A 15,586-nucleotide genomic window follows, 5' to 3' on the forward strand; every position below is an offset into this window, starting at 1 on the left:
AGGCTCATTCAGGTTATATAGGGGAAGGTAAGTCAGGCTCATTCAGGTTATATAGGGGAAGGTAAGTCAGGCTCATTCAGGTTATATAGAGGAAGGTAAGTCAGGCTCATTCAGGTTATATAGAGGAAGGTAAGTCAGGCTCATTCAGGTTATATAGAGGAAGGTAAGTCAGGCTCATTCAGGTTATATAGGGGAAGGTAAGTCAGGCTCATTCAGGTTATATAGGGGAAGGTAAGTCAGGCTCATTCAGGTTATATAGGGGAAGGTAAGTCAGGCTCATTCAGGTTATATAGGGGAAGGTAAGTCAGGCTCATTCAGGTTATATAGGGGAAGGTAAGTCAGGCTCATTCAGGTTATATAGAGGAAGGTAAGTCAGGCTCATTCAGGTTATATAGAGGAAGGTAAGTCAGGCTCATTCAGGTTATATAGGGGAAGGTAAGTCAGGCTCATTCAGGTTATATAGGGGAAGGTAAGTCAGGCTCATTCAGGTTATATAGGGGAAGGTAAGTCAGGTGTCTCACCTGGACGATGTGCTGCTGTTTTGGGATCGTCTGATCCGAAACTTTAAAACACAACGGATCCTTCGACGTCTCAACTAACAAGAGATTACAGCACTGAGGACGAAGGAGGGAGGAGGGGGGAGATGGAGAATAGTATTCCTGGTTTACTCGCAGGGGAGACAGAGCATCATATTCCACCATGAGCAGATGTATTGACAAACCTCCGCCTTCCAGTCTCTGCTGCTGTGACTCCATTGTCTGTTTCAACAAGGTGTGGGTTTGAAAACCATGGAGATGAAGCTCTGGGAAACATCCTGTTCGTTCAGGCCCCTTGGTCTCCACCGACCTTCAGCATTTATTTCAGGGAAACTATTCAGCCTTGATCAAGAAACCTCAACAAGACTGAGCTTGTTTCCAGGAGATGTTGTCAGGGTCCATGTTTTCTTTCCTCTGTGTCGTTAAAAGACTGAGGGGTCAATTCATTCAAAGAATGAATAAAAGCTGACACCACCAACTGCCCCACCTACTTGCCCCGCCTAGCTGCCCCGCCTACCTGCCCTGCCTACCTGCCCTGCCTACCTGCCCTGCCTCAGCGTCCGATGCAAAACACATATCCTAGTTATCCAGCACGGGTGGGGGGCACAGGGCTTTTTTGGTTTGGTTCAATGAGGAAAAGGAGTCAAATCAATTCATCGAAAATTGTACAAATGATCAGAGTTAAATAAACATAAAACCCTAAATAACTGTGACAGGAGCCACTTCATTTCAAGTGTTGGTGAGGGAGAGAGGGCAGGGAGCGAGGGGGCGAGGGAGAGAGAGGGAAGAGACGGATGGAAGAAAAGAGAAAAGCTGCTGCTCATTATTCATTTGAGAGAGAGAGACAGGGAGCGAGAGACAGGGAGAGAGAGGCAGGGAGAGAGAGGCAGGGAGAGAGAGACAGGGAGAGAGAGACAGGGAGAGAGACAGGGAAAGAGAGACAGGGAGCGAGAGACAGGGAGCGAGAGACAGGGAGAGAGAGGCAGGGAGAGAGAGACAGGGAGAGAGACAGGGAAAGAGAGACAGGGAGAGGGACAGGGAGAGAGAGACAGGGAGAGACGACTGTAAGACGAGAAAGACCAAGACCCCCTTAGACCAAGACCCTCTGAGAGTCAATTGGGATTTGAAAATAATGGAAATTGTAAGGGAGGGTCCCTGGCTTCCCCCATTGGGTCTATAAACCTCCACCCAAAGCCTGATGTTGACAGGTTGCTCTGACGCTGTGGAGAACTGAAGGTGCTGCCTTGTTTGTTTTTGTCTGCACACAGGAAGAGCTTCCCTCTAACTGGGCGTGGCTACTACTTGTCAATTGGAGGTTTTTTGCAACCAGGCTCATTTACATAGAAAGGGACCAACTTTGCAGAAAATGTATGAATAACACCTCATTTAAATACGGGCAAACGGCAGCGGAGCGTCCAGATGCGATGGGCGCGGCAGTGCAGTTAACGCTTTGAGCATTTATTTTTGTCTTAATTGCGCGGGTTTAATTGCGCCGGTTTAGCGGCCGCGAAAGCCGCACAATCCTTTTGTGAATTTGCAGCGTTTGAGGCAGCGTTTGGAGGCAGCGTTTGAGGCAGGGTGTGAGGCAGCGTTTGGAGGCGGCGTTTGAGGCGGCGTTTGGAGGCAGCGTTTGAGGCAGGGTGTGAGGCAGCGTTTGGAGGCGGCGTTTGAGGCGGCGTTTGGAGGCAGCGTTTGAGGCAGGGTGTGAGGCAGCGTTTGGAGGCAGCGTTTGAGGCAGCGTTTGAGGCAGCGTTTGGAGGCAGCGTTTGAGGCAGGGTGTGAGGCAGCGTTTGGAGGCAGCGTTTGAGGCAGCGTTTGAGGCAGCGTTTGGAGGCAGCTTTTGAGGCAGGGTGTGAGGCAGCGTTTGAGGCAGCGTTTGGCGACAGCATTTGAGGCAGCGTTTGGAGGCAGCATTTGAGGCAGGGTGTGAGGCAGCGTTTGAGGCAGCGTTTGAGGCAGGGTGTGAGGCAGCGTTTGAGGCAGCGTTTGAGGCAGCGTTTGAGGCAGGGTGTGAGGCAGCGTTTGAGGCAGCGTTTGAGGCAGCGTTTGGCGACAGCATTTGAGGCAGCGTTTGGAGGCAGCGTTTGAGGCAGCGTTTGGAGGCAGCGTTTGGAGGCAGCGTTTGAGGCAGCGTTTGGAGGCAGCGTTTGAGGCAGCGTTTGGAGGCAGCGTTTGAGGCAGCGTTTGGAGGCAGCGTTTGAGGCAGGGTGTGAGGCAGCGTTTGGAGGCAGCGTTTGAGGCAGCGTTTGAGGCAGCGTTTGGAGGCAGCGTTTGGAGGCAGCGTTTGGAGGCAGCGTTTGAGGCAGGGTGTGAGGAAGCGTTTGAGGCAGCGTTTGGCGACAGCGTTTGAGGCAGCGTTTGAGGCAGCGTTTGAGGCAGCATTTGAGGCAGTGTTTGGAGGCAGCGTTTGAGGCAGCGTTTTGAGGCAGCGTTTGGAGGCAGCGTTTGAGGCAGCATTTGGAGGCAGCGTCTGAGGTAGCGTTTGAGGCAGCGTCTGAGGCAGCAGCGCCGAAAGAGTGAACGAAGGGATGAACTCACGAAGATGTGCGTGTTGTAGACGAAGCGCTCCATCTTCTTCTTGGCGATGAGAAGCATCTTGTCGAAGAGGAAGAACGCCCTCTCTTTCTTCACCCTCTGCACCCGGAACGATCCCTCCAGCACCAGCTCCCCGAAGCCCCGCAGCTCCGGCCCCGCCCAGTTCAGGAGCAAAGCCTCCACCTCCTGCAGGTACCAGGACCCAGAGGAACATACGTCATTATTACAAACAAATATTAATATGAGGTGTTCAGCTGCTACAGAACATCTCTAACGAGCAACAGGTTGGATCACACATGGAGGTCTATTGACAGACGCAAAGCTTCCATCCCACCAGTAGGAGGAGCTAACACACCATTTCTGTTTTGTGTGTGTGTGTGTGTGTGTGTGTGTTTGTGTGTGTGTGTGTTACTGTGTGTGTGTGTGTGTGTGTGTGTGTGTGTGTGTACTACCTGCAGCCGCACAGCGTGCTCCTGCTTCCTCTTCATGTCGTTGATGTACCACGCCACCGCCGTCATGGTGATGATGGCATCTTCCACGACGCTGTAGCCAGGATCCCCCTTGTCCAGGTGCTTGGACAGTTCCTGGACAAGACCCCAAATTAGTACAACCAGTCTGTACTCTCAGGTACTGGGTATGTGTCGGGTACTGTGTGTGTACGCTCAGGTACTGTGTGTGTACTCTGAGGTACACAGTGTACTCTGAGGTACCTGCAGCAGCAGGTGGTACTTGAGGATCCTCTGCACTGGTTTCAGCAGGTACGTCTCCAGGGGCAGCGAGTGGTTCAGGGTCGTCCGTCGCTCCTGGAAGAACCCGACCAAACGCTGGTTCTGCATGCAGTCCCTGAGCACCGCCACCGAGCTGCGGGGGGAGCGAGAGAGGGAGGAGGGGTGAGGACGAGGGAGAGAGGAGAGAGGGAACAAGGGGTGAGGATGAGGGAGAGAGGAGGGGTGAGGACGAGGGAGGAGGGAGAAAGGGAACGAGGGGTGAGGACGAGGGAGAGATGAGGGGTGAGGACGAAGGAGAGAGGAGAGAGGGAACAAGGGGTGAGGACGAGGGAGGAGGGAGAAAGGGAACGAGGGGTGAGGACGAGGGAGAGATGAGGGGTGAGGACGAAGGAGAGAGGAGAGAGGGAACAAGGGGTGAGGATGAGGGAGAGAGGAGGGGTGAGGACGAGGGAGGGAACGAGGGGTGAGGATGAGGGAGCGAGGAGGGGTGAGAAGAAGGGGTGAGGACGAGGGAGGGAATGAGGGATGAGGACGAGGGAGGAGGGAGAAAGGAACGAGGGGTGAGGACGAGGGAGAGAGGAGGGGTGAGGACGAGGGAGAGAGGAGAGAGGGAACAAGGGGTGAGGATGAGGGAGAGAGAAAGGGTGAGGACGAGGGAGGAAGGAGAAAGGGAACGAGGGGTGAGGATGAGGGAGAGAGAAAGGGTGAGGACGAGGGAGGAAGGAGAAAGGGAACGAGGGGTGAGGACGAGGGAGAGAGGAGGGGTGAGGATGAGGGAGGGAACGAGGTGTGAGGATGAGGGAGAGAGGGAAGAGACGGATAGAAGAAAAGAGAAAAGCTGCTGTCCATCATTCATTGAGAGAGAGAGACAGGGAGCGAGAGACAGGGAGAGAGAGGCAGGGAGAGAGAGACAGGGAGAGAGACAGGGAAAGAGAGACAGGGAGAGAGACAGGGAGAGAGAGACAGGGAGAGAGACAGGGAGAGAGACAGGGAGAGAGAAACAGGGAGAGAGACAGGGAGAGAGAGACGGCTGTAGGACGAGAAGGAGATCTGGGAGAAGGGAAAACTTAGTTTAGTCACTGATCTCAGCAGGGAGGAGGTGAAGGAGGAGGAGGAGGAGGAGGAGGAGGAGGTGAAGAAGGAGGAGGAGGAGGTGAAAGAGAAGGATGGAGGAGGAGGTGAAGAAGGTGGAGGAGTAGGAGGAGGAGGACGTGGAGGAGGAGGAGGAGGTGAAAGAGAAGGATGGAGGAGGAGGAGGTGAAAGAGGAGGAGGAGGAGGAGGAGGTGAAGAAGGTGGAGGAGTAGGAGGAGGAGGACGTGGAGGAGGAGGAGGAGGAGGAGGAGGTGAAAGAGAAGGATGGAGGAGGAGGTGAAGAAGGTGGAGGAGTAGGAGGAGGAGGACGTGGAGGAGGAGGAGGAGGTGAAAGAGAAGGATGGAGGAGGAGGAGGTGAAAGAGGAGGAGGAGGAGGAGGAGGTGAAGAAGGTGGAGGAGTAGGAGGAGGAGGACGTGGAGGAGGAGGAGGAGGAGGAGGAGGTGAAAGAGAAGGATGGAGGAGGAGGTGAAGAAGGTGGAGGAGTAGGAGGAGGAGGACGTAGAGGAGTAGGAGGAGGAGGAGGTGCAGGTTGTACCGCAGGAATCTTTCATTTAAATATGTTTCAATTTGAATCTTCTGCCTCTTCTCAGATCCACCAATCAGAGGACAGGTCACATGACGGCACCCTGCAAGCTGCCCTATCAGTGTGCAGGTGTGTGTGTGTGTGTGTGTACTTACTTGGGGTAGTTCATACAGTAGAGTGTGTAGATATCGAAGGCTTCACTCTAAACCAGGAGAGAGAGACTTAATTTATTATTATTTATTATTATTTATTATTATTATTATTTTATCACCCCTATTGTTTTTGTTCATATTTGTATTATTCTCTCTGACATTTTAGGGCTCAAGGTGTGTGGAACGGGACAAGCTCTGCAGCTTTGAACTGCTGCTTTCAGTTTGATGCTCAGACGGAGCCGAACGAGTTCAAACAAGACTCAGAACGTGCTGCGTCACAGCACCACCAGGGGGTGGAGGCTGCGTTGGGTCCGTCCCAGATGCAACGGAACAAACACTGTGTTGTTTGTCCAGCACGCTGAGCAGAGGTCAACAACAAAACAATTGAAACAAAAATATAAATAGAAGTTGCAGTTGAGTGGTGCAGCGAGACGAGTTTGTGGAGTAGGACGCTTTGTGACATCATCATCCAATTCATTATAAATGTTCAGGTTGTCGTTCTGAACGTCCAATCACATCGTGCGCCCCGCCCACGTCAAGCAGGTAAGACAAAACGCACACACACACACACACACACACACACACACACACACACACACACACACACACACACACACGTTACGGTAAGTATCCTTTAGGAGGATTTAAATGTATATTTCATACAACACAGGCAATTAAATGTATTTGTAATTATAGAACAAGAATCACAATTGTGGCGCCGCCCCCTGCAGGCGTCTGCACCAGCACCTTGTGTCGATTACACACATTTTAGTATTTTTAATATTTTTACAGCTCATTGTGTGTAGTCACCAGGTGTCGTGACATTTCACTGCATGTATGACCGTATGTATATGTATGTGACAAATAACCTCTGTAATCTTGAACTTCAACATATACACACACACAGTTTTCAACCACCAGGGAGCGATGGAGTCCACACCACACAGCTCGCATGGTGCATTCGCAGCCACAACCTGCACGGAGATGTCTGTGACGTCCCAGTCTGTGACGTCCCAGCCTCCACCACTCTGTAGCTCCAGTGGTCATCCTGTTCCAGAGACATTTAGCCCCAGAAGTGCCGAGGAGAATAATAATAATAATAATAACAATAATTATAAATATCTGAACAATAACGAGAGGATTCCACCCCTGTGGGATGGAACCCGAATAATAAACATAGCTGCAGGCAGCAATGCACAGGGTGCAGGTTAGTCGGACTAGTCACAGATTACAGTTTTCCGAGTACCTGTGAAACGCAGCATCACCTGCTATCGAGCTGAATTACAATTTCCGAGTTTCCGTGAAACGCAGCATTGGCTCCCTCTCATGTCAACACGGCACAGATCCCGCACGAAGCAACCAGTTCACACCAATGGAGTCTAGAGTGCAGTCAGCGCAGTCAGCGCAGTCAGTGCAGTCAGCGTGCACCCCGCGCCACACCCTGCACTTATAACAAGTTGGACCTTTTGTTCGGCTACAGCTGGTTCGGGCTGTAGCCGAAAAATAAGCACAGTTCCCTGGGTTTTAAAGGTGAAAGTTGTGGATCTGGTTCCAGTTTGAGAGTGGTGATGTCATTGTCGCTTCCTGCTACTCAGATGTGACATCATCACAACTGGACGCATGCTGCCTTCTGATTGGCTGGAGGGTCAGCCTGTCGCCACGACAACAGCGAGGAATGATGACACATACACACACGGTGTACAATAACACCTCATTAAAAGGCTACGTGTGTGTGTGTGTGTGTGCTTGGGCTTAGCAGTGCTCTCTGTCAACTAACACCCTGATACGCACACACACACACACACACACACAGCTACTCACCCGCTCAACAAAACACTCTGCGATGGCGGCAGCGTGACAATTTCGCTCCAGGTCTTCAAGGAGGTCACTGATGAGAGACACGTGAGAGACAGACAGGTGAGAGACAAACGGGGGAGAGACAGACAGCTTGGTTAGAGACAGTCGGGTCACAAGTGAGAGACAGACAGGTTAGACACAGACGGGTGAGAGACAGACAGGTAAGAGTGACAGGGAACACAACCCCCAACCTGCAGCCTTCATTTTAGTCGATATCCTGATTTGTATTTACAGTATATATCTACATACTGTATTTATTATAAACCAATGACTGTAAAAATGATCTGCACTCTATATCCACACAGTGGTGCAGGGGTGGTGTGGTTGAAGCAGCCACACCTGTCTCGGGTCTCGGTAGTTGGCTGTGGGATCAGGGTGGCTGTACGTCTGTTGCTCATCAGAGCAATTAAGGAGAAACAGGTAAATCACCCATCCACACACACACACACACACACACATACACACACACACACACACACACACACATACACACACATACACACATACACACACATACGCACACATACGCACATACACACACACACACACACATACACACACACACACATACACACACACACACACACACACACACACACACATACACACATACACACACATACACACACATACGCACACATACGCACACATACACACACACACACACACACATACACACACATACACACACATACACACATACACACACACACACACACACACACACACATACACACACATACACACACACACACACACACACACACATACACACACACACACATACACATACACACACACACACACACATACACACACATACACATACACATACACACACACACACACACACACACACACACACACAGGGAGAGTCTCTGTCATGACGTGTCCATCTGCTCCTGGCTTGTTCCATCTGTCCACTCTCTACAATAAACTGGTGTTTGTAACATCTCTGCCTGTGTCTCTGTGTGGGAGGGACCTGAAAACTCCACTCGGGTGGGTGTGGAAGGTGGAACTGCCACACCCACCCACCCAACACACACACACACACACATACACACACACATATATATATATATATATATATATATATATATATATATATCTGGTTTTTTTATCTCTCATTTTTCTGTTTTAATTTGACATTTCTTGTTTTTTGTGATTTCCTTTGGCTCCCATGAACATGTTTCCTGTGTTAATAAAACTCTGAATTGAATTGAAATACACACAATTTGAGGTTAAACCACAGACATCTCATTGCTCAGATACTAAGTTCCAATCAGGCCTGTAATCACACACACACACACACACACACACAGTAACCAGAGGCGTCAGCGCTCGTTAGGGCGAGCGGACATCGTTAGACAGTTTGTGGAACAGGAAGAGGGAATTCTGGGTATTTTTTATGGAGCCAGTTGTGGAGGAGGGAGGGAGGAGAAAAAACAGAGAGAAACTCCTTTTCCTCCGCTTTCTGTTCTCTACCTCCTGCTCTCTCCCTTTCTCATTCTTTCATTGTCAAACTCTTTCTCTCATTGTGTGACTTTAAACCCTAACACTACACCCAGACCCTACATCCTGACCCTGCACCCTGAGCCTACATCCTGACCCTGCACCCTGACCCTACATCCTGACCCTGCACCCTGACCCTACATCCTGACCCTGCACCCTGACCCTTCATGCTGACCATAGATTGTGACCCTTCACCCTGACTCTACACCCTAACCCTACATTCCAACACTGCATCTTGACCCTGCCACCTGACCCTAAATCCTTGCCCTGGACCCTGACCCTACACCCTAACCCTACATCCTGACCCTGCACCCTGACCCTAAATCCTTGCCTTGGACCCTGCCCCTACACCCTAACCCTACATCCTGACCCTACACCATGACCCTGCACCCTGACTGTACACCAGGGGTCTCAAACTCGCTCCAACACCGATATTCTGTGGCCCCCTACTTGACATCAAAGTTTAGTGTTAGTGCGGCCCCCGCGTTTTTCTCACACGCACCTTTTTGCCGAGTCGTTGCCCTGGGCGTTTTTTTTAATTTTTTATCACTTATGGGCTACCGTAGCTCAGGCTCGTGACAGCTTCCGGTGGTGTTTGTTGACAAGTTAGCCAACGTGTTGGTTGGTCACTTGGTTGAAACGTGATTCCGGAGTGACACTAAGTGGAAGGAAAATATATCCTGTCACCCAGTGCAAGGTACAGAGGATTTAGGAAGTGGGCGGACTCAACAAGAGTAATCAGTGACCTAATAAAGACAGCATAGTGTTGCAATAGGAAAGGGAAAAGAAGTTGTACTTTGTTTGGAATACTTGAAACCCTTTCTTTGTGGAATACTTGATGCGGCCCAGCCTCACCCAGACTCTACCTCAAGTGGCCCCCAGGTAAGTTTGGTTTAAGACCCCTGCTGTACACCCTGACCGTTCATGCTGACCACAGATCGTGACCCTCCACCCTGACTCTACATCCTGACCTTCCACCCCACCCTACATCCTGACCCTGCATCCTGCCCTAACCCTAAATCCCGACCCTGCACCTTGACCCGACACCATAGATCATGACCCTTCACCCTGACTCTTCATCCTGAACCCTACATCCTAAGCCTACATCATAAGCCCACATCCTAACCCTATATCCTGATACCTACACCTTGACCCTACATCCTGACCCTTCATCTTGATGCTGCATCTTGACCCTGCTCTACAGAATTCATAGCTAGAATTAAACAGCCAGACAGTTGAACGTCTGGTTTCCATCTCTACCCTGAGAAATACGACCCGACTGTGTGGTATCTCAGATATGTAGTGAGAGAGAGAGAGGGAGGCAGGGAGAGAGAGATAGAGAGAAAGAGAGAGAGAGCGAGAGAGAGACAGATGGAGAGAAAAAGAGAGACAGACTAAACAGTGACCATATATCGATGCCAAGTACAACAGAAAAGATAGAAGTGGAAAACCACATTTATTCTGTTGTTCACTTGATGTAAACTTCAGGTTGGAAAGAAGCTGGTCCAGAGCAGGAGGAGAGAGAAAGGAGGTCAAGAAAAAAGAGATAGAGAGCGAGAGAGAAAGAAAGAAACTGGAATCAGACACTGAAGACCTGTCATTCTCTCCTCCTCCTCTTCCTTCACTTTCTCTTCTCTACATCCTGCCCCCACCCCCCCACCCGAATATTTCCCATGAGAACCGGACGCAGGAAGTTTGCTTGGAATGACCCGTTTGTGTAAGAAAACAAATACTTTTCATCTTTAGAGAAGCTGACCCATGAGCAAGGCATTCGGCCTGGTGCCCTAACCTGTCTGTATATGGAACTGTCCTGGTTGTTCATCAGGGCTCCTCCTGGGGGCCACAGGTACTACCAGTACTATTACCAGTACTTCTACCAATACTACGACCAATAGTACTACCAGTTCTACAACCAGTACTACTACCAGTAGTTCTACAAGTCCTACCACCAGTTCTACTACGAGTTCTACTACCAGTCCTACAACCAGTTCAACCACCCACCCTGCAGTGTTTGTGCCTTGCTCCAGGGAATGGAACCCCCAACCCTGCAGTGTTTGTGCCTTGCTCCAGGGAATGGAACCCTCACCTGTTGAACTCGAAGATGTCCTCGATGTTGCAGAACAGGACACTGACCTCGTCTGGTTGGAGAGGAAGATGATCCCCAAGATCCACGATGCATCCCAGGTAGTCCTGAGGGCGGGGCATCGAATGACAACTTCACAACACAGGAAACAGGAAGCTCTCTCAGACAGACAGACAGACAGAAAGACAGACAGACAGACAGACAGACAGACAGACAAGATGTTTCCAGAGATGTCATGTAGTGCAATGCACTGCTGCCTCACAGCAAGAAGGTCCTGGGTTGGATTCCCGCCTGGGGCGCTGTTGGCACCGTGCTCCGGCGGGTTATCTCCCAAATAGGAGCCTTTCTGTGTGGAGTTTGCATGTTCTCCCCGTGCTCACATGGGGTTTCCTCCACCTCACGTCAGTAAGGACCCCCACCAAAAACATGCACCCATCATTGTCTGACCAGCAATGGACATTTATCACCTGGTCCCCGGGCGCGTCCACGTATGCTGCCCACTGCTCCTGGCTGTGCCCCCGGAGGAAGGACAACCCAGGATGGGTCAAAAGCAGAGAATCCATTTCACCGGCCACCATCAAAAGCATGTGCATGTGTGTGTGTGTGTGTGTGTGTGTGTGCAAGCATGTGTTATAGTGTGGTGTGTTGCGTGATGAATAAAGACTGTTTCTTCTTTTCTTTCTAGTGTCAATCAACAAGATGTTACTGTATCCCCCCTCCCTTTCTATTCCTAAAGAGAGAGAGAATGAACCAGAAGTATGGAGAGAGACAGAGACGTTGACTTTTAAGGTTTCTTTATTTGCAGTAAGTCACATCACAACATAAGAAACTTGATTACAAAGGAAAAGAAAAACAACAAAAATAGAGACAAACCACAGGAAAGTCACAGGTTCATGATGAGGGAATCATCCTGGGCAGAGCACAGCTCCTCCCAGCACCACAAACACTCCAGAAAGTGTCTAATGTTCCAGTCAGTTTGTAAAAGTCAATCTCCACCCTGAGGCGGCTGAGAGTAGAACAATCGTCATCTGGGCCGGATCCACTGACCCCTGACCCCTCACAGCCTTCCTGCTTTTCCAAACACCTGAAACAGTGTTCACCACGACATGGACAGATTTGTTTGACACAGTGTAAACAGGACCGGACATAAAAAGTTTAAAAGAGAAGCTCTCCCCCAGACCCTGAACCCACTGCTCCAGTCACCCAAACAGCCCCTGCAGCCCTGGACACAGAACAAAAAGGTGCTGCAGCGTCTCCCTCTCAGAGCACAAGATGCATCCCACCCCTGTGCTGGGATCCAGCCGTGCCAGATACCTGTTTGTAGCTACCGCCCCATGTACGATCCTCCACTGGAGGTTGCCCGCCCGTTTGTCAACAGGGGACTTGTACAGAGATCGCCAGCGCCCATTAGGGGATGCTCCTGGGCCAAAGAACTGGTTCCACCTCGACACCTGCACCCTTGCCAGAGAGTGTAGGTGTGTCACTTTGACGCAGGTGCAGTGGGCGGCTTTCTTGCCCACTGCCTCAAACTCCCCCAGCTTGGGAGTAGCAAAAGACAGGAGGCTGTCCTGCTCCTCCTCCCACTGCACAGCAGGAGAGGCCGTTACCAGAGGACACACATATTCACACTCATCGTCCCATTGGTCAGACAGAGAACGGTTCTCCATAAAAGCTCTATAGGGCACTGGCAGGGAAACACAGACTTTATCCACTAACCTATGCAGCAGTCAGAAGGATCTGATGCCCGCTGTCTCCATGACCTGCTCCACAGATGTCTTCAGCAGATGACAAAGCTCGACGCACCAAGCCCTGTGCAAGCTGGAGCGCAGGCTGGAGGAGGAAAGGAACCCGGACTCCAGCAGAGGGTTCCCCAACAAAGGCTCAAACAGCCACATCCCAGGGATAATGTGATGTCACGGTGGATCCTAAAAACCTGCCAGGACTGCAGCACTGACAGAAGAGAGAAGGGAGAGGAAGGGACAGAAGAGACTGATAGAAGGGAGTCAGCCCTGTTAAGTCCATCTCCTCGGTTAGCAGCAGGAACAGGTGTTGTCATAAGAAAGTCGCTCCGCCCGCCTCAGCAGCACCCTCGCTGTGTCCAGGCAACTCAGTCCAAAACTGTACAGCAGCCTCTGCGTCGTCACGAGGCTGAATGCCATGACCCTGGATGTAATGTCAATAAGGCCTTGTCCCCCCTCCTGGACTGGTAGATAGAGGGCTGCTGTTCTGATCCAGTGCTGACCAGACCAGGAGAAGTTCATGATGGCCTTTTGGATCTCCTCTAGCAGGCCTCTGGTTAGATGCAGAATGGTTAGTCTGTGCCATAAGGTCGAGGCAACCAAGTTATTAGCAACCAGTACCCTCCCCCTGTAGGACAACCATTTCCATCAGGACAGTCTGGCATACACCTTCTCCACCACACCCTCCGAGTTCTGCTTCAGGTACTGCTCCGAGCCTAAAAACACCCCCAAAACCTTGTATATGAGACTTTTATGAGATATTTAATTATGTATATACAGATATGTGCATCAAAGTGCCATGTGAATAAAGTGAGGTAGTGTTTGTGAGATATACAGCACAGTATACAACAGTACGGCGCAGCAATACAGTAACACCGAACAACCCAGAACAGTGACACAGTATGCGGTACAGTATGCTACATGCAGTACAGTAGGTAGTGGAGCCTATGTGTGTGGCTCGGTGAGGACCCCTGGTGAGCTCAGCATTGACAGTTCTTATGTCTTGATGTAGAAACTCCGTCTCAGTCTCTGTTCTCGCTGTGTGACTGTGGAGGCTCTTGCTCCACCACAGCAGCTGGAACAGTCCGTTGTTGGGGTGATGAGGATCCTTCATGATCCTACGGGCTCTGCTACTACACCTCCTGGTGTATAACTCCTGCAAGGGGGGGAGGGTAGTTCCGTGGTACGTTCAGCTGAACGCACCACCCTCTGCAGGGCCCGCCTGTCTGAGCAGTACAGCTCCCAAACCAGGCAGTGATGTTGCCTGTCAGGATGCTCTCCACCGATCCACAGTAGAAGGACTTGAGGATCCTCACCCAGACCCGGAATTTCCTCAGCTGCCTGAGGTGGTAAAGACGCTGCCTCGCCTTTCTCACCAGAGTGTCTGTTTGTAAAGTCCATGTTAAGTCCTCCGTGATGTGGACTCCCACGTACTTGAAGCTGCTCACCCTATCGACAGAAGTCCCATTAATCACCAAGGGCACGTGCGCGCTCGGTTGTAATCCTCTCCTAAAGTCCACAATCAGCTCCTTCGTTTTGCTGACGTTCAGGTGGAGGCTGTTGTCCTGGCACCAGAGTGACAGGTCAGTCAGCTCTTCACGGTAGGCCGTCTCATTTCTGTCGTTGAGGCCCACGACAACGGTGTCGTCAGCAAACTTGATGGTGTTGGAGCTGGACCCGGCCACACAGTCATGTGTGTACAGGGAGCACAGTAGGGGGCTGAGGACGCAACCCTGGGGGGATCCAGTGTTCAGAATGAGGGAGCTGCACATCTGCTTCCCCACCCTAACCACCTGGGGCCGGGGCTGAGAGGAAGTCCAGGATCCAGGCACACAGCGGAGTATTCAGTCCAAGCTCCTTCAGCTTGACAGCCAGTCTGGTGGGGACTATGGTATTGAAAGCTGAACTATGATCAATGAACAGCAATCTCACATAGGCCCCCTTCCGGTGTCCCGCTGCTCCATCTGTAGCTCCACATTCTCTGTACGTCCGTTTAGCGTCCTTCACCGCCCTCTGCAGATTGTATGACGCCGCTTTGTAACTGTCCATATTTCCGGAAACAAGAACATCGTTGTAAGCGGCCGTGCGAGCATTTAGAGCACACCGTATGGATTTATCGACCCACGGCTTCTGGTTTTGAAATATCCGAACTTTCACCGTGGGAATGATGCTGTCACCTAATGTAGCCACAAAGCTCACCTCTACATCTGTAAACTCGCTGACGAACATGATTGGAACAAGTCCCAGTCGACGTCAGTCAGAGCGTCTTGAAGCGCAGCCTCTGATTGGTCTACTCACCTCTGGACATCATCCTGGTTGGTAATGAAAACATTGACATCGTCTGCGTAAGCGGAGATGAGGCAGGCTCTGTGGTAGCCACGGTAGGGAGAGCCCACTCAGCTTCTTAAAATGTTTAGAAAAGGTTCTATAGCAAGGGAGTAGAGTTGCCCTAAAGATGGGACAGCCCTGTCTGATCCCTCTCTGTACAGGGAGTGGATGGCTCGAGCCCCCACCCACCTTGATCATGCAGGATGCTCCTTTGTAAAGGAGCTCTACATATTTAAGAAAACCTTTCCAAAATCCAAATGCCTTTTGGTTTGAAAATAAAAAGCCATGGTCCATACAGTCGAAAGCTTTCTCCTGATCAAGGGATAAAATACCAACATCGATGTCATTGAAATTTCACAGGTTAAATAAATCCCATATTAAAAACGAATTGTCCTTGATGGATCTGCCTGGTACACAATAAGACTGGTCTTTGAAAATCAACAACTCCAAAACTCCCTTCAGCCTATTGGCCAGGATTTTTGATAAGAGTTTGTAGTC

General features: G+C 50.7%; 1 protein-coding gene across 1 annotated transcript in view; it reads right to left on the reverse strand.

Annotated features, from left to right (window-relative positions):
* The window catches only part of plekhg2 (pleckstrin homology domain containing, family G (with RhoGef domain) member 2), a gene marked incomplete at its 5' end in the record, with an annotated part of 42,144 nt that extends 29,228 nt beyond the window's left edge, over positions 1–12,916 (reverse strand). Inside the window, 9 exons of the mRNA XM_080007275.1 lie at positions 522–614; positions 3,075–3,257; positions 3,524–3,655; positions 3,782–3,932; positions 5,573–5,619; positions 7,391–7,457; positions 11,025–11,128; positions 12,362–12,604; positions 12,782–12,916. Of these exons, the coding sequence (XP_079863401.1) occupies positions 522–614; positions 3,075–3,257; positions 3,524–3,655; positions 3,782–3,932; positions 5,573–5,619; positions 7,391–7,457; positions 11,025–11,128; positions 12,362–12,604; positions 12,782–12,916 (1,155 nt within the window). The remainder of the gene's footprint in view (positions 1–521; positions 615–3,074; positions 3,258–3,523; positions 3,656–3,781; positions 3,933–5,572; positions 5,620–7,390; positions 7,458–11,024; positions 11,129–12,361; positions 12,605–12,781) is intronic.
* Between the last annotated feature and the right edge of the window lie 2,670 nt (positions 12,917–15,586).

This window comes from Zeus faber, assembly GCF_960531495.2.
Source record: "Zeus faber genome assembly, chromosome: 9".
Taxonomy (NCBI): domain Eukaryota; kingdom Metazoa; phylum Chordata; class Actinopteri; order Zeiformes; family Zeidae; genus Zeus; species Zeus faber.